Source organism: Monopterus albus, unplaced genomic scaffold, assembly GCF_001952655.1.
Source record: "Monopterus albus unplaced genomic scaffold, M_albus_1.0 scaffold55.1, whole genome shotgun sequence".
Taxonomy (NCBI): Eukaryota; Metazoa; Chordata; class Actinopteri; order Synbranchiformes; family Synbranchidae; genus Monopterus; species Monopterus albus.
In genome coordinates, this window is record NW_018127935.1 from 1,499,973 (window position 1) to 1,519,150 (window position 19,178).

At 39.8% G+C, this 19,178-nt stretch overlaps 3 protein-coding genes across 4 annotated transcripts in view; 1 reads left to right on the top strand and 2 right to left on the bottom strand.

The window, feature by feature from the left end:
* The window catches only part of lmbr1 (limb development membrane protein 1), a 31,345-nt gene extending 27,587 nt beyond the window's left edge, over window positions 1-3,758 (bottom strand). The window contains exons 1-2 of one of the 2 annotated variants that reach the window (XM_020602254.1): window positions 3,571-3,758; window positions 577-649 (exon numbers count right to left, since the gene is read on the bottom strand). In XM_020602254.1, coding sequence (XP_020457910.1) covers window positions 577-649; window positions 3,571-3,633 — 136 coding nt within the window. In that variant the 5' untranslated portion in view covers window positions 3,634-3,758. The remainder of the gene's footprint in view (window positions 1-576; window positions 650-3,570) is intronic. The other variant, XM_020602255.1, reaches the window with a different exon arrangement.
* Window positions 3,759-3,861: 103 nt separating this feature from the next.
* Window positions 3,862-14,657, top strand: nom1 (nucleolar protein with MIF4G domain 1). The gene is given in 12 exon segments (XM_020602257.1): window positions 3,862-5,014; window positions 5,109-5,221; window positions 5,947-6,142; window positions 6,792-7,115; window positions 7,935-8,045; window positions 8,416-8,586; window positions 11,315-11,436; window positions 11,572-11,704; window positions 12,650-12,781; window positions 12,886-12,995; window positions 14,252-14,284; window positions 14,286-14,657. Coding segments are annotated over 12 exon segments (2,451 nt in total). The 5' UTR covers window positions 3,862-4,102; the 3' UTR covers window positions 14,380-14,657.
* Window positions 14,658-16,304: 1,647 nt separating this feature from the next.
* mnx1 (motor neuron and pancreas homeobox 1) lies at window positions 16,305-19,178 on the bottom strand. The gene is made up of 3 exons (XM_020602256.1): window positions 18,375-19,178; window positions 17,581-17,741; window positions 16,305-17,031 (listed from the first exon to the last, which is right to left on the bottom strand). Exons 1-3 carry the CDS (start codon window positions 18,856-18,858, stop codon window positions 16,753-16,755), a joined length of 924 nt encoding a protein of 307 aa, XP_020457912.1. The 5' UTR covers window positions 18,859-19,178; the 3' UTR covers window positions 16,305-16,752.

The following is a 19,178-nucleotide window of genomic DNA, read 5'->3' on the forward strand; positions in this document are numbered from 1 at the left end:
ATTCTTTAGTATATCACTTGTGTGATGTAAGAATGTTAACACTGTTATATTCTTTTTTAGTATAATATGTGTGTGTGTAGAAGTGAATCATTTATTGCTTGCAAACCAATGATGGTAAGATGATGTCATGGGGTAGGACTGGATAAGTCTGACTTCTTCCTACTCCATTCAAGCATGTACTAGGTATAAGCAAATTGATATTGGATTGTGTGTAAAAATGTGTGTTGTTATATCAACTGTTTTATATGCTTGAAAGAATAAATCAAATCAAATCAAAACTTTAAAATGCATCCTGGGGATGGGACCACAAGTGGAAAGTGCTAAATACAAGTGTTAACAACCACCAAGATGGATTGTGATCCAATCCCTGAAACCACTTGCGGAGGTAGTCTGGGAAGCATTTGACCACATACTGTTTGTAGTGTAAACACTAAGGCGTTCTGATGCCACAACAGATGACAACTTGGAGACACATGTATATAGGCGTGAATGGTGATGTGTCTCAGCTGTCCATTTGTGTTTGGGTCACAGAGATGCATTTCAAAACCAGGTCAAAACCGGGCCAAGCAGACTTACCAGACTTCCTCTTGTATCGCGTTATGATGCAGTAGGACACAATATAGAGGACTGCAAACAGTAGGAAGCAAATCTGAAATGACAATATAAGAATCCTGGTAAAGGGACTAGTATGACTGTAGGTGAATCAGCACATTAGCAAGCACTTACAGATAGTACACCCAGCAGATTCCAAACCAATGTGCTGATTATCATAGAATACTAAGAAAACCAGAAAAATAGTCACTTTTGAAAAATAGAAACAAGTACATTTTTCCATAAAAATTCACTTAATTCCCTGATTATCAAAACAATCAACTAAGCAAATAATAAAACTATTGTTTCAGATGTGATATGTGTGTAAGGAATCTAATACTTGATAACCAATTAGTGGTACAGTATGTACCTGCAAATGTGTTTGCAAAAATAAGTTTATGTGATTTTCATTTCTTTATATGTACACGTGTAGTTACAATGCACAAAATTATGGTAAAAAATCATTTCTGCCCCATTATTACACAAATCATTAGCTACTAAGCAGTCATATTCAATATGACCTATTAATTTTGTTATAGGGGAAAAAAAGAGCAGCACATCATTGTTTTCCAATGTCTGATAAGACCAGCTGTGTCAGCATACATGCAAAGTGGACCAGAAATCATCAGTGTACAGAATTTATTAAGTAACCCCTGCTTCAAAACAAGCTGGATGGGCTTACGGGAAGAGCTCATTTCACATTCCCCCTTCTACTGTGACAGTGACAGAGACATAACTAATGTTAGAAGCTCCCACTGCAGCACTTCACACCCTGTCAATATTGCACAACTCATCATGGCCAAGCTGAGCTTATGAGATGACTCAGGCAAACCGTGCACATTTCAGACAAACAAAACGATATAAAATGAAGCACTAAACCACCATAGTCTGTCCAGGAGGTGCTATATAACAGCTGCAGCAGAAACTGTTTTTCTTATCAGCTGCAGTCCCCTTCCAAAATAAAGACAGCTGATATATTTACAAACTCTGGGATGACAGTGACTCAAGCTAAACCGTGTCCACAAAGGGGCAAATCCAGTAGAACACAGAATCAGGTGGACAGAACCGATAAGATGGCACAGACACGAAGACGCAACAGTGTAGGGGGAGATAGCAGCAAGGTTCGAGCACACTTGTAAATGCCACTGTCACTAGCTTATATGTCACTCTGTTTGCCCTCAAAACTTTAGAGTCATGCACTGAGCAATCGAAAAGAAACAGGTGACAAGTCAAACTTCTTATAAGGGGTTTGTAAGCATCCCCAACCAATTTATCAACCGTATTTCACACCTATATGATACCTAAACTCAAGCTAGGCTTAAGGTGCAGTAATAATATCTTTCTGAGAGAGTGCATGTGTGTAAAAAAAGATGACAGAGAGGAGGAGTAAAGTGATGTTAGAAAGAACTGTAGTTTGAAGTTCTGTCTCCTAATCACAATAATGTCTGCCAAAACGGTGGCTGTTCACATTTGATGTCAAGCACAATAACAATTTTACAATTTGTTTAACCTAATTACACAGAAATCTAATTTTCTGTGTTTTAGGAAAACATATTCATGAGAGTCTTTCTTTATAATAATCTTTACTGCGGAAGTTTCTGGCACTTTAGGTCTAAGAGTCTATAATCTTGTCACTGAGTCATGTTTATACCTAACCCAGAGTAACCTTGACAGCAAAATAAGCAAGCACAACAATCAATATCAATGTACTGGTGGCTGGAAAAATCATTCCATGAACTGGCTTGCAACAGAGATTGAAGTCAAGTGGTACAGGGACATTTAAAACATCATGCAATGAATTTTATGTCAGGAATGTTGATATGGGATACTGAAAGTCAGGTGCAGAGAGACACACAGGACAAAATGTGCAAGCTAAAACTGAGATGTTGATGCTGCCTGCTGAAGAGATACTTGATAGTTTCCATATTTCAAAAGTGCCTGTCAAGAGCAATCAAGGAGACAGTGTCTAGTGTTGATATTCTCACTTTTCCTGAAACTGTGGTTATATATCAAGAAACTGTAAAAAAAAAAGAAAAAAAAAGAAAAAAAAGTGTGGTTTATGACAAAACAACATCATCAAGAAGAGCTATTTTTAAGGTATCAACAACTCTTAGTTAAATAGGTGTATTATTACTATGTAATGCATACACAAGTTCCCAGCAAAGAATATCTATAAGAAAAAACTGCAGGAATAATTTATCACAGAGCAACATAACTTCTTAAATATAATATTACATCTCAAGTAAGTAAGTAAACAGGGCTCCCATACAAAAGATTTTTATATTTTTATACTCACACCAAAAAATGGATTTAACAAAAATGATGGACATTTTGCTAAAATGTGTAGACCTCACACATTTTTTTTGATTAAGAAAGGAATAATAAATTTACGTTAATAATATCTAACATAAGACCCACGTTACTAATGCTAATAGAATAGTACCTGAAGGTACACATCTTTGATTAACTTTAGTGAAATTATGCTTTACAAAAAACTCAAAACTGTGGTGTTTCATTAAACAATATGATGTTAAATTCTATCTACACCAAACATCAGACGACACTCTGAAAATCTGAAAATAATACGATGCATAAATCAGTCATAACAATAATTGCATATAAAGTAAAGAGAGAGTGAATTATTGATGACCGGGACATTTTGTTAGTTTTGACCATTTTGACCGCAGGGATGCTTCTTCCAAGTCTGCTCAAATATCCAAACAATATCTTAGCTATGTAATACCACTGTAGTTAACCTTTAACAATTAACAGCCAACTAACGTTAACGTGTGCCAACTTTAATCTGTTAACTTTCGATTAAAATCTATTTGGCCACTAACTTATCTGGACACCAAATGTCATGTTTTGGTGCAGCATAAAATGAAGCTTAAAGCTTAATCGATTCTGCAGCGTTAACCCGACAGCTTCCGTTACATTGTTAGCAGCTAACCTTGACTAGCCGCTCTGTATGATACTTACGATGTACTCCCGGACTTGGCTATGGAAATTCTGCTCTCTGATGGTAACATCGTCTTCTTCCATTCTTCATATTGCAAAAACAAAAGACTACAGATTCATTACATGCTACCTCGTAAGACTGGCAACAACTCAAACACTTTCCGCTTCTCTGCAAAAACTGCCCTAACTGCTTGAAAGACCACCCCGTTCTAAAACACGCCCCAAAATAACGTACGTCATCACCAGGCGTCAGCTCTTCGACATCATCCGTGTTCGTCGTGCCCCGGAAGAGGATGGTCAGGTGTTAAGGAGTTATATCAACAATTCCGTGCTCGCGGGAGCATGTGTTGTCCAAGGTATTTGTGTTTAAAATAGGAAACGAGAGCTGTAATCCTGCAATTTATTTCTGCTGGTTGTTTCACACCACCTGCATTTCAATAACGTTAGCTTGTTAGTCAATTTGGCTAGTCGTGTGTTTTGAAGGAAGGTTGTAATTAACACTGTCTAGCACACGTTATCCAGCGCAGTCAGAAATCTCGACTGAGTGATAGAGATGAAGGGAAAATTGAAGCAGAACGGCAAAAAGAAGAAGGGAAATGTCGTCTTGGAGAAGTATATGGTGGCCGTGGATGACTTTGTTAAAAGCAAATGTGGCACTGAAGAAACAGATAATTACCACAGATTGAAATGTGTAAAAAAGAAAAGCAGAAAGGAGCTACGTAAAGAAAAGCGAAAAATGAAAAAAGCCAAAATAAAAAGCCATTATCAGGGTGAAAAGGCCCCCAGTTTACTCCTTGATGAATGTGAAAACTCAGGAATAACATCTGATAAACAGCAGAGGAAGAAGAATATGGATAACGCAAACAAAGAAATATCAAAAAGACAGTCATATAAGTCCAGTAGTGGGCCTACAGGAAAACCAGACAGCTCTAAAACACCATCATCTTCCAAAAAAGGCAAGAGCATAAATAAGTTGAAAGAATCAAGAAAAATGGCACTGATGGAAGCAAATGAACAAGAGGACAGAGAAATAAAGAAACTAGAGCGGTGCTTGGGATTAAACAAGAGGAAAAACAAAAAAAGTCTCCCACAGTCCTTTGTGGCTGATGGACTTGATTATGTCCTTGGTGTGCTTGACTCTGGGTCTTCAGCTGCAGGAATGTTTGATGATAATGATGATGACCTCGACATGGCCAAGGAGAATTTTGAAAACCTTAATGAGAATGATTCTCAGTTGTCAGATGAGGCCGAAGAGCCAGGAGATGAGATGGCCAGTCAAGATAGTGATGAAGACATGAGTTCCATTGATGATGAGAATGAGGTTGGTGATGATGATGATGAAATGGTTGACAAAGAGGATGAAATGGAAGGTGAGCTGGATAACAGTGATCCAGCATACTCAGACAATGAAGAGGAAACAGAAGAAAAAGAAGAGGACATTCCTCATACAAATACAGCAGACTCCGTGAGTTCATAAACCTGAAATAATTGTTTCATTACTGTCATAACATTAACATAGTGAAGTTATCACAAATGGCATCTTTTTTCCCAATTTCTAGGTGTCCTCTACAACTCGTATGTATGTGCCGCCTCACTTACAAAATGCTGGAGATCATAAACACAAAGCTGAGCTTGAAAAACTGAAGAGGAATGTGAAAGGCCTCGTGAACAGGTAGCAGTCTCATCACACAAATATTTTCAGCCATTACCAAACACATTAAATAAAAATGCCTTCTTCCATTGGATGCCAACTAAAATGCATGTTGCTATTTTTTGATATTTTGAACAAAATCCCAACCTGTTCTCTTTTGATAAAATGTTAAAACCTCTCTGCTTATGCATCCTGCACTTTGGGTGGTATACAACATTCTACGCAATTAAAGATGATCCTTTTGACCATCTAAACCCTGCAACTCTTCCTCCATCTTTATTATAACCAGCTTCAGTTAAAAAAAATCCCTGTCACAATTTCCCATAAGGGACCTCTTGAAATAGCTGGTTTTGCCTAAAGATATTTCTGTTCTAGAAATATAGTGAGTGAAAAGAAGCAAGCCCTCACATTTCAAAAGCTGGAATCCGTGAATCCGTATAGTTTTGCTTAAAAGTCTTATTTGATGCAGCCAAATGATTTGAGGTTTGTGAGGAGACTGTCCTGTTAATAACCAGAAGGGACAAACTCTCATTTATATGATAGCAAACTTCAATCCTGCTGACAAACTGTGATTTCCTGGCAAAGAGATGGAGGTGACTGCCCACTTCAAATGTTAATACATTCATACAAAGAAAAGTACATAATTTCTTACTAGTCAGTGTTGTAGTCAGAAAAACCACTGACTTTGGTTTGTGAGAATTAGCACTAAAGTGTTTTCAAAACTGATAATTCACTAACTTCTTCAGGCTGAGTGAGGCCAACATTGCATCTATTAGTAGTCAGCTAGAGGAGCTATACATGAGCTGCAGCAGGAAGGACATGAATGATACCCTGACGGAGGTGCTACTAGCAGCTTGTGTGACCCCGACCCTGATGCCTGACAGACTACTGATGGAGCACATCCTACTTGTCAGCGTCCTCCATCACACTGTCGGACTGGAGGTACAGACACACACTACAGCACTACCTTTTATACACAGATATGTTCCTGAGACTGTCCCGTCGTATCATATGTGGCACTGATCATTTCTGCTTGAAAAAGATTGGGTTTCCTGCCTGTGTGTGAGAAATAAAAAGTAACTGGCTGTGGAATTGATAGCAAGTCTTGGATTATTCACTGGAAGCTTTTTCAAAGGGATTAGCATCTTTCGCATATGTCAATTATAAGATAATGCTCTTTTAATTAATTAGAAGGTGATATCTAAACACCTTGATTTCCTTTCCTTAAGGTGTAATAGAACTGTTTTTAAAATGAACCATCTTAAATTTTTCAAGATAAAATACAATTAAAATTGTCTATATGGGAAATTTGATTATTTTTATCACTTTGGTCTTATTGCAGTAGGTTTTACACACAGTTTCTTTACTCAGAAACTTTACTTGTTAGATTGAAGGCAGATGTTTCTGCTTATGGTGCTTTACAGTGCAGTGAGAAAATACATCAGGTGTTTGTGTAATTGGATTACACTCTGAAATTTGTTTACAACCTGTGCATAATTAAGCCCATATTTATCACACTGTCATCAAAATATTAACATCCATCTGTCAAAGAGTAACAGGTCTGAAATGCTTGCATTTTGTCTTTTCCCAGGTTGGAGCCCATTTTCTAGAGACAGTGGTGCGAGAGTTTGACAAGTTGTACAAGAATTCAAAAGAAGGCAAAGAGTGTGACAACCTGATCGCCATAGTTTCTCACCTCTATAACTTCCAGGTTGTGCATTCTGTCCTCATTTTTGACATTCTAAAGCATTTAGTTGGAGCGTTTACAGAGAAGGACATTGAATTAGTTTTGTTTGTGCTGAGGAATGTTGGCTTCAGCCTGAGGAAGGACGACGCACTGGCTCTGAAGGAGCTCATTTCTGAAGCCCAGCAGAAGGCCAGCGACTTGGGGTCAAAGTTCCAAGATCAGACCAGGGTAGGGCAAACAGAATTACTTCTTAGATCACATGTGTCAAACTCAAGGTGGAATCCGGCCCGCTGGATGATTTTGATGGCCCTCGAAATGTGTATGGTTGTCTTAAAATAACATCTATACTAATTGAAAACGTACACTGATCATAAACTTCATCTCCCACAATGCACGTCGATTTCGGGATCCGCGAAGTATTGTCATCCTGCCACTAGATGGCAGTGTTTTGTCTTCAGCATTTAACCAGCAACCTCCCGACAATTGGAAATGAGAAATACCAACAATTAATCCCAAAACGTCTAAGAGTAAGATTGTTGCAAAAGGAAGGCAATTTAACGAAAGCGTGTAAATGTTTCGGTGTGTCTTTTGTGTCATGAGGCAGTGTCGGTGGTGAAGGAGTACAATGTGCGTCGGCATTTGGGACCAAACACGGAGTTAAGCATGCTAAATTTAGCCAAAAATAAATAAATAAATTGTCAAAGAATTAAAAGACAGACTGCAATTGCAGCAAGTAATGTTCAGAAAAGCTACAGCAAAAAATTACGATTACTTTATGTTATTGTTGAGGAAAAATTTGAATTGAATTTTTAAAATTTATTTTATTGAGGGAAAGGTTGTTGCAGTCTGTTCAAATTCATACTTCTGGTAAAATCATTGTCGGTTTTAGACTGTTCAATAAATGTTAATCCTGTTTGGCCTGCAACTTTGGATTGAGTTTGACACCCCTGTCTTAACAGGTGTTGGCTACAGCACCATGTTACTGATTTTGTTATTACATTTTGGAACTTTACCTTAATATTTGATTTTGTGTAAAAATGCTCTCAGGTGCGTTTTATGTTGGAAACCATGTTGGCTTTGAAGAATAATGATATGCGAAAGATTCCAGGCTACAATCCTGAGCCAGTGGAGAGACTGAGGAAGTTGCAGAGGACTCTGGTGGGTGATTCTCACAGTTTGACCATGTTTGATTTCAAACAGCCTTGTTTTCCTACATTAGTGAACATAGATTTTGACTGTGTAGCTCATAGGGGCTAATATTATTTACCATAGTGACTGTGATTATCATAATCTTTTAAGATAATTTGTTGTTCTAGTAACTTCCACCAGGTGGCCCTAAAGTGCTGCTTTTACAGACTAGTACATGTTTTCAGCATGACCATCTGTGTGACTGTTCTAACAGTTGTCAGCTTTCAGTTTGCAGGCAGCTTTTTTTTTCTTTTTTTTTTTTTTTTACATACAGTATTTCCAACCTGGTTTTGTTTACTATGTGCACCTGTGACTGACTCCTGGTGAACATGTAACTCAGATCCACCGTAGTGCAGGAGGCAGTGACATGAAGCTGAGGGTCTCACTGGACAATCTCCTGGCCGCGGATCAAATCGGCCGCTGGTGGATTGTCGGCTCCTCGTGGAGTGGAGCGCCCATGATCAGCGAACAAGGGAGCAAGACTACGAAACCGATGACTGCTGAAGGGCAGGTACTGGAAATATAGAAGGGATAGCAGCAGTGTATATGTGTACAGTAGGTGTCCCAGTACAGAACTGCACGGAGCAAGTTTTGGTGTAAAGGTTTTAAACCAGGCTGTGCCTTAAGGTGTAATAGAACTGTTTTTAAAATGAACCATCTTAAATTTTTCAAGATAAAATACAATTAAAATTGTCTATATGGGAAATTTGATTATTTTTATCACTTTGGTCTTATTGCAGTAGGTTTTACACACAGTTTCTTTACTCAGAAACTTTACTTGTTAGATTGAAGGCAGATGTTTCTGCTTATGGTGCTTTACAGTGCAGTGAGAAAATACATCAGGTGTTTGTGTAATTGGATTACACTCTGAAATTTGTTTACAACCTGTGCATAATTAAGCCCATATTTATCACACTGTCATCAAAATATTAACATCCATCTGTCAAAGAGTAACAGGTCTGAAATGCTTGCATTTTGTCTTTTCCCAGGTTGGAGCCCATTTTCTAGAGACAGTGGTGCGAGAGTTTGACAAGTTGTACAAGAATTCAAAAGAAGGCAAAGAGTGTGACAACCTGATCGCCATAGTTTCTCACCTCTATAACTTCCAGGTTGTGCATTCTGTCCTCATTTTTGACATTCTAAAGCATTTAGTTGGAGCGTTTACAGAGAAGGACATTGAATTAGTTTTGTTTGTGCTGAGGAATGTTGGCTTCAGCCTGAGGAAGGACGACGCACTGGCTCTGAAGGAGCTCATTTCTGAAGCCCAGCAGAAGGCCAGCGACTTGGGGTCAAAGTTCCAAGATCAGACCAGGGTAGGGCAAACAGAATTACTTCTTAGATCACATGTGTCAAACTCAAGGTGGAATCCGGCCCGCTGGATGATTTTGATGGCCCTCGAAATGTGTATGGTTGTCTTAAAATAACATCTATACTAATTGAAAACGTACACTGATCATAAACTTCATCTCCCACAATGCACGTCGATTTCGGGATCCGCGAAGTATTGTCATCCTGCCACTAGATGGCAGTGTTTTGTCTTCAGCATTTAACCAGCAACCTCCCGACAATTGGAAATGAGAAATACCAACAATTAATCCCAAAACGTCTAAGAGTAAGATTGTTGCAAAAGGAAGGCAATTTAACGAAAGCGTGTAAATGTTTCGGTGTGTCTTTTGTGTCATGAGGCAGTGTCGGTGGTGAAGGAGTACAATGTGCGTCGGCATTTGGGACCAAACACGGAGTTAAGCATGCTAAATTTAGCCAAAAATAAATAAATAAATTGTCAAAGAATTAAAAGACAGACTGCAATTGCAGCAAGTAATGTTCAGAAAAGCTACAGCAAAAAATTACGATTACTTTATGTTATTGTTGAGGAAAAATTTGAATTGAATTTTTAAAATTTATTTTATTGAGGGAAAGGTTGTTGCAGTCTGTTCAAATTCATACTTCTGGTAAAATCATTGTCGGTTTTAGACTGTTCAATAAATGTTAATCCTGTTTGGCCTGCAACTTTGGATTGAGTTTGACACCCCTGTCTTAACAGGTGTTGGCTACAGCACCATGTTACTGATTTTGTTATTACATTTTGGAACTTTACCTTAATATTTGATTTTGTGTAAAAATGCTCTCAGGTGCGTTTTATGTTGGAAACCATGTTGGCTTTGAAGAATAATGATATGCGAAAGATTCCAGGCTACAATCCTGAGCCAGTGGAGAGACTGAGGAAGTTGCAGAGGACTCTGGTGGGTGATTCTCACAGTTTGACCATGTTTGATTTCAAACAGCCTTGTTTTCCTACATTAGTGAACATAGATTTTGACTGTGTAGCTCATAGGGGCTAATATTATTTACCATAGTGACTGTGATTATCATAATCTTTTAAGATAATTTGTTGTTCTAGTAACTTCCACCAGGTGGCCCTAAAGTGCTGCTTTTACAGACTAGTACATGTTTTCAGCATGACCATCTGTGTGACTGTTCTAACAGTTGTCAGCTTTCAGTTTGCAGCCAGCTTTTTTTTTCTTTTTTTTTTTTTTTTACATACAGTATTTCCAACCTGGTTTTGTTTACTATGTGCACCTGTGACTGACTCCTGGTGAACATGTAACTCAGATCCACCGTAGTGCAGGAGGCAGTGACATGAAGCTGAGGGTCTCACTGGACAATCTCCTGGCCGCGGATCAAATCGGCCGCTGGTGGATTGTCGGCTCCTCGTGGAGTGGAGCGCCCATGATCAGCGAACAAGGGAGCAAGACTACGAAACCGATGACTGCTGAAGGGCAGGTACTGGAAATATAGAAGGGATAGCAGCAGTGTATATGTGTACAGTAGGTGTCCCAGTACAGAACTGCACGGAGCAAGTTTTGGTGTAAAGGTTTTAAACCAGGCTGCGATCGGGAAAGAACATTATGATGTGATTATGTCCCATTTTGTTTATGTTGCAGTATTCAATTCATTCCATTTTAGATTTTATTCATTTCTTATTTAATAATTGAATCACACTCAATGACAAGAATTGACTTTATTCTGTGTATTGTTCTGACCCAAGTAGTAGGGCCAAAGAGGGTACTGAAAAAAGTAGATTTTTAGAAAGGGGGGGAAGCCTGATCAAAAAAGCATAAAAAAAAACTAAAAAGACGCCCATATTTATTCACAATTAATCAGTATTTTCAACACTTTTGGTGAGTGAGTTTAGCCTTAGCAATATTTTTCACCTGACTGTTGTCTGTTTGTTTCAGTTTAGTGCCAAAGTGTTAGAGCTGGCCAGAAAGCAGAGGATGAACACTGACATCAGAAGAAACATCTTTTGTGTGATTATGACCAGTGAAGATTACCTGGATGCATTTGAGAAGCTGTTGAGGTTTGTTATGGCTTACTCTACAACTTTGTCTTTATGTTAAGCAGATCGAACAGAAATGGAATAAAGGCCTTTTATATTCAGATTTTTCATGTCGAAGTTGATGTTTCAAACCCCCTTTATTTGCATTGTGTGAAGGATGGGACTGAAGGACAAGCAGGAGAGAGAGATTGTTCATGTTCTGATGGATTGCTGTCTGCAGGAGAAAACCTTCAATGCCTTTTACGCTGTACTCGGAGAGAAAATCTGCTCCCATGACCGCCGCTTCCAGGTACTCACATATAGTAAACCTCCTGTATCTTATGATACAGGACAGCTCCAATGCAAGACCCAACAATAACAATCAACCTTGACTTATTAAATACACTTTAATACATTCTTTAAAAGCTTAAGGGCCTATCACCAATTAGATTAGTAATGTGCATGCAATCAGCAGCTTCTCTAGACATTTTTTATAAGTCAATACATTTTACCTTGGGCTTTAGATAAAAAATGTACATACACAAATACATCAAAAACAAAACAAAAAAATCCAGGAAGGTCTGTTTATATTAACCTCTAGAGTCCCTGCGTCCTCATTTTCTTCAAATTTGGCACAAGTATATAATACTACTCCTATGTCTTGGTCAACACAGAGCCAATTAAACATCCTAAAGTCATGTTTCCTCCGTCATGAAGTTTATTTATTACTTACATCCATAAAGTATTTGTCACGTAGCAGCTCTCATAACCATTTTTTTCATGCCTCCACGACGGAGGTAGCTGCAGCCAGAGGCATATTTTTGGGTTGTCCGTCTGTCTGTGCCATTCTTGTGAACACGATATCTTAGGAATGCCTTGAGGGAATTTCTTCAAATTTGGCACAAGTACTTGTAAACTGTGCATGACCTGTGTTTGGCCTTACATTCACCTCTGCAGTGTGGGAGCCTCTAACACCTCAAATTATTTGACTCAAACTGTGACTGCAAACAATGGAGGTGAGACCACACTTCCTGCTTTGCTGCCTTGTAGACCACAGGTCCATATCAGAAACTTGTGACCATTGTCCCCATCAAAGAGCTTGAACCAAAGCCGGCGGGAATGTTTGTTTTTCACATGTAAACTGGATTTGGATGAGGGAATAACCTGTGGAGAGAAGACGGTTCCTGTTGTTTAGTTTCCACTACCGTTTTTGATATTATGCAATCTTTCAATTTGATATCCCATATACACCTAGATGACCTTCCAGTTCAGCCTATGGGACAAGTTCAGGGAGCTGTCCAACCTTCCCAGCAGTACCTTTAATAACCTGGTCCAGCTAGTTACGCATTTCCTCCAAAGAAAGTGCCTCTCACTCTCCATACTCAAAGTAAGTGACACATTGTTTGTAGTTTGAAGTTTTCACTATGTAGCCGTTATATTTGAGTAAATCTTAAACCTGTTCATTAAGGTCACCTCTGTTTTTCTGTGGAGGCCATAGAGTTTGGGGAACTGGATAAGCCCACAGTGCGCTTCCTCCGTCAGATGCTGACTAAACTACTAAAAGAAACTGAGCCAGAGGACCTAGCCAGCATATTTGGAAGGTGAGCCTCACTGTGATTACACTTTATTCTTAGCATCTTGGAGATGCAAACATCTAAATGCAAAATTACACACACTAATAAAATTGGTGTTTTCAGATTTCAGTGAGCCTCCCCTCAGAGGAAACCATTACCTTTATTGCTACTGTTGGGGTAGTCTGCTGTATGTTCCACTCTGCCATAAAAATGGCTTCCAACAATAAATGGTAAACATCTTTCAAGCAAAACCTTTTGGAACACAATTCCATTCTGAAGGACTATTAAACATCGATTTCTACTCTTACCTGTTTACCAATTAATCCTCCAAAGTCTGATCACAAACTGAAAACAGGCTCATCAACAACCTTACTAAAATAGCCCCAATTCAACAAAACCATACTTTCTAAGGCATATTTGTGCAGGTTTGCTCAAGTCAAGTGGTCTTCATATCGCTGTCTCCACACTGTGTGTATTCCATATACCATATGATGTTTTGGTCGCCTCGTTATTCACAATGCTGATGTCTCAATTTTTTTTCTCCTGTGACCACAGTTCCTCTACTTTCCTGTCAAAAAAAACTCCTATGTCTTGGTCAACAAACTTGGGTGTTTGGTTTCAATATGATGCCAGAGGAGGCTTGGGATGGAGAATGGGGCTCCAGCGCCAGCCCACACCTTCCAGCCTTGTTCCCCCCCGTCTCCAGCCTCCACCCCCAACCTCTAGCCCCTGACTTCAGCCTTGTGCCCCAGCCTCCAGACCAGTGCGTAGGAACTAGGCTGTAGTCTGGAGCTGGAGAGTGGGGCTGGGGAACTGGGCTGGAGGCCGGGCCTGGGGAACCAGGCTGGAGTCAGGAGCTGGATCCTCTGGAACTAGGCTGGAGGCTGGAGAACCTTTCTGTAGGCTGGAAGCTGGGGCACCAGGTCTCACCTTGTCCTTAGCTAGCACCGCTTTGCAAATAATGCACTGTGGCAGTGGAGCACCATCAGGAGTAATCCATGGTCTCCTCTCTCACTGTAGTTACTACAAATTGATCCATTTTGCCCCACACATAGCCTGTTTACAGTAATTTTTCTAACTATTAGTTGAGAAATTTGTCTGGACTAAAATGGTGGACATGACCCACATTGGCATCAGTGGAGTAATTTTATTAGCCTGTTTAAACGGTACATTTTAATAGTTGAGCACTGTGAGCCCATGGCTTGTTAAACCATTCCTCTGTACTGTTTGTCATTATGTGAACATTTGAAAATCATTGCACCTCATTGTTTCCTGTCTGCCAGGATTTCAGGAATTCCCAAGCTAGGAATGCTGCGAGCAAGGACCAGCTGAGCAAGCAGCAATGCTCTTAGAACGCGCTCAGGTTGCCACCAGAGCCATGGAGGCCAAAGAGGCCAAGCTTAAACTGTAAAACAAACACACATACAATAAACATACTGTGGAACAGAGGAGAGCTTGTTGGAGTTGAACGCCTTTTAACGTGAAGAACACAAACCTACTGTTTACTTTAAAGAAAAAAAAACAGATTTTTATATGTGATGGTGTTTATTTAATTGTTAAAAACAAAGGGGCTAAATATCAAAAATGATTGTATCTTACCAGATTGACTGTAATTTGTACCAGTTGTTCAACATCAGTTACAATAGCCTCAATAAATCACAGACATTTTGACACCCTTGTGGAGAGAGAGAGACAATGTTCTATTACAACTGCTCTAATTTCTTATTTTTTTATGCTTTCATGTTTTTTCCTCAGACCTAATGGAGTATACAACGAGAGTTAATATCACAAGAGTTAGTCACCGGGAACCATTCTTCTGAGCTTTACTGGGTCTATGTACACTCAGTCTTTTTCAACCTTAAACACAACTGATTAGTGAATATTTGTATATTTTTATCTTTTCATGTTTATATTTCCACTTGGCTGAGTTAGTGTGATATAAACAATAGCACTGTTCCTTCACTGTTTACACGCTCTGATGAAATGACCCGGGGGCCTTGGTTCTAGCCTGTTTTGCTAGACTCGTTTGCTCACTGGCCATGCGGTTAGCATAGCAGAGTCATCCTGTTACATGTGATACTGTTAATTAGCTCACTCTGTGAGCCCTGTATGGATTTATGGCTGAAGTGTGGCCTGAAGCCAGGAATGGGCCACCCAGCTCAAACAGGAAACAAACCACACAGTAAACCCATGCTGAGGGCAGTGGAAAGGTGTTTTAATCACGGCTAACATTTAAGATTCAGTGTTTTGATGGCAAAGAATCCTCCCTCCCTCCATCATCACAAGGATACACCAAATGTGATGGTGTATTTAGTGAAAGGATGCAAAATATGAAGAGAAAAATGAGTTAGTGTCTTTAAAAGTGGAATTAATAGGCACACTGTGCAGTTCATATGCTGGCCACAGTGAGCTGCCATCAGCTTTACCTGTTGTACCTGGTTGGGCTTGACCCTCAACTGAACTTTGATTTCATCTGCTAAAGCAAACAGTGGAAGATAACCAGCAGATCATTCAGTAACCCTGTTACAAATGGCACTTAAGCAGTCGAACCCTGCTATAGTTTAACATTGATGACTGCGGGAACAGTGATAAGTAAAGCCATTTTGAAGACTAACCCCATGTAGGTTAAAGGTGAGTTATTAATGGGCCCAATGGCTCAGTCATAGTGGTAGACAATCACAATAAAGTACTAAAATAGAAGACTGTAGACAGCTGTAGATAGTTATAAACAAAGGAAAGAAATTTGCATTTTGCATGTGTGTAATGTGTCCAAAAATGATCTTCCAACACCCACTCAAAATAAAATATAAAGGTCTATGTTCCGGCATAGGCTATGGGTAAATAATTTGGTCTAACATTTAAAAATATCTCCATTAATATAAAATATTTTACTAGTTATCCTGCAGACTAAATGAGTTAAGCCCTCAAAATAATGCTGCAGGAGCCAAGTGTTGCCCTTAAGCCCTTTAAATAGTTTATTAATACGAGTCCATTGCTGGTGTGGTGTGAAATGTTTCCTCCGTCTGACTGCCTACTTGCTGTTTGCTCTCACTGCACGTTTGCACAGATCCGACAGCGCTATTAACAGTAATTCCCATGACCCTACCTGTCAGAGCAAGGAGAAAAACACAAGCCTCTGTCCGCATCCAGGCTGAAACACCGCAACTAAAGCGTTAAATCAATGGACTAGATTTCCAGACAACCACAAGACTTGCGCCAAAATAGCTTCTAACTGAGTTTTACCTTTTTTTTTATTTAAAAAAGCATTTTATTTAACTTTTTTGCAGCAAGAGAAACGCTAAACAATAATTTAGCATGCACTAGTATGACCATTTTTTATAAATACAGTATAGAAAAATAAACATTTTTCCAGCGTGATATTACACACGTTAGTATAACACCACAAAGAACAAAATAAGGCGAAGACAGGTCAATGACAGGGTGTTTACTTTGTAAGACTCTTGCCGATAAACTAACCATCAGCGCAGGAAAGACTGCAACGCCCAGAGCTGGTGTACAGCGTTTTGCGTAGAAACCATGCAATGCGTCAGTTTATAGCTAAGTGAATGATATTCCTAAGCGTATTATCCTGCTTGTATTGTTTGTTTAATATGACATGAGGGTCCTTTATTCTTGACCTACATTTGATTCTTTTCACAATAAAAATGCTCAGTAATTACATGTAGGTGATTAGAGGCTGGATTACATGCATCTGTATTTTATAGCGTAAATCCCCTCAGTCATTTTAAATGAAGATCGCCACTTTCGCCCTGCTTCATCGGCCTCAAGGCTGCGGACTAATGGCACTGGTATGATTCCTCTCGTCATCAGAAGAGCAGTCTGACGAATTGCACAGGAAACCGTCGCCTTCCTCGTCGTCACTGTCCCTGAAGTCTCTTATTCTGCCATTTTTTGAGCCTGTCTTGCTATGATAATCCGACTGTTCAAGTCCGTCAGATTTCTCCTTGGTGCCTTTTTGCTTCTCGGCCTCTTGGGCGGCCTGTTCTTTGGCCTTCTTACTTCTCTTCCACTTCATTCGTCTGTTCTGGAACCAAATTTTGACCTGAGGAAAGGAAACATAATTTAGGTATATTAAGGAGAAGAGGGTGTCTGTGGCCTAGGCTATGTTTAAGCCGCGTATCATAAAGCCAGTACCAACGTCCCTTGTTCTCTTGAGGGCCGGGAACTTAATTGTGCACATTATTTTACCCTTCTCATCCCCTTCATTTCCTCTCACCGTGTGCTTTCAAATAAAAGCTCAAAATGCTGCCAAATTAACAGACTTGCTTCTTTATGTTTACCCAAATGCGTAAAGACTGCGTAAAAGTCACCAGATCACTGCGTGTAACAATCATCCTGCACTGCATGTCGAATCTATTAGTTCCCCTAAATCAAGTAGAAACCCAGCCTACTAATAGAATAACCCTATTGCCATTTTCCACCCGGAGTCTGAAAAATATCACGACCAAGTGAGGTGAGGAATGAGATTTTAGTTCCTTATTAATTTTCATTTGTTTTGCCTATTGACAGCCAAGCGCACACTTAGTGGTTAATCCTTAACTATAATAGCAACATCAGTGCAGACGCTATATATGCATACATATACATCTACCTGAGTTTCTGTCAGCATGAGGGACGTAGCCACTTCAAAGCGCTTCGGTCGTGACAGGTACTTATTCAGTTTGAACTGATGCTCCAGCTCCAGCAGCTGCTGACTTGTGAATGCAGTTCTTGGTCTTCTGCACTTGCCAAGCAAGTTGGACTGCGCTTGAGCTGCAAGAAGACGACGACGTGAATGCCAAATAAAATAGCCTATAGTTTTTCAATAAATTAAAAGTACATTAAGAGAATTAAATTCATCAGTTTATGACTATTGATAAAATGTTAAAGGACATTAATTTTGTTAGGGGAACTTTACCACACGTCAAAATCAGTACAAATATCTAGACTTTTTTTTATAATATAAAAATACGCAATATTCCAGATGTCTCAAGCAACAAGGTCGTCCACATATGATTATGTCCATGGAAGCTATTTGCCACTCCATTTTGAACAAATTTGTTAAAAGGAGCAGAAACAAAAAGGCAGTATCTGGTGAGCAAATAGCATGTGGACTGTAGGTTTCACGGCCTTCCGCCACTTTCTCACTGTCCATTATCTGTCCATTTTAGTTCCTTTCAGAAAATCATTCAGTCTGTGACAGCCTCTTCTTCAGACGGACGTAATATTTGAGGAAAGTGGTGCACTAAAACGTTCACAAGTTGACTTTATTTTTAAGTAAAATAATAATGCCATGTCTATATATTATGTTGTCTTATAGCAGCATCATGTAACCAGGGTTTATAACCAAATATTTTTACATTCTTTGTAGCAGACTGATTATTCTGTAATGAAATATTTACTCACAATTAAAGTCCGACATTTTGGGCAGCATCATTCCGGCTGTGGAGACCCGGAGCCAGTGGTCCAGCTGGAACGTGCTGGCTGTCAATTTGATGGGATCGCTGGTGTGGTGGTGATGGGAGCCGTGTGGATAGGAGTAGGACAGGGCAGGGTGTTGTCCTGTGAGGGCAGCAGCGGAGTAGGTGTACATGGGATGACCGTAAAGAGCCTGTGCGGGGATCCCTGCAGTGCTCTGCGGATGTAAGCCAACCATGCTGTGCGGAGTGTTGAGAAAACCCGGTTTGTGAATCAACCCGCAGTTGGAGATTCTCGGCGGAGACGGGGTCTCGGTGCGTAAAGATTCGGCGCTGGTGGTCAGGTCTGGGGCTGAAGACGGAATGGAGGAGGAGGCGGAGAGGGAAGTCACCAGCGCAAGTGGAGACGTCTGCGCCTTGGGTGTATCGACTGCTAAAAGCGCGTCAATTCGAAAGTTTTTGGATTTCTCCATTGAGGCCCAGGTACGCGTCTTTTTCGCGTCTGCTGCTGTGAACGAGAAGCCAGTGCCGTTTGCCCACCTCTCAGAAGTTATGTTGTGGTCCAGAGTGGGAGAGAGGAGCTCCGTGTGACACTTAATCCCTGTCAGATGGAGGCGATTGGTGCAGCGGTCTGACTGGGGGCCGTCCCTTCACGTCTGACCCATCAACGCCCCTCTTTAATCAGTGTAGAACACGATGTTGGCTGCGTTATTGCTTTCATAAAAATAATGCTATTATAAGAAGATTATGCAAACGTTTGAAAAAAAAATCTGATCTTTAATCTCCTGTAACT

What these genes read in the sequence shown, in the direction of transcription:
- mnx1 (XM_020602256.1), bottom strand. Translation starts at nt 18,858, where the DNA reads ATGGAGAAATCCAAAAACTTTCGAATTGACGCGCTTTTAGCAGTCGAT. An exon ending in CAAAATGTCGGACTTTAATT is followed by an intron (nt 17,742 to 18,374) that starts GTGAGTAAATAT and finishes GTCTTCTTGCAG; the next exon opens with CTCAAGCGCAGTCCAACTTG. An exon ending in TCATGCTGACAGAAACTCAG is followed by an intron (nt 17,032 to 17,580) that starts GTAGATGTATAT and finishes TCCTTTCCTCAG; the next exon opens with GTCAAAATTTGGTTCCAGAA.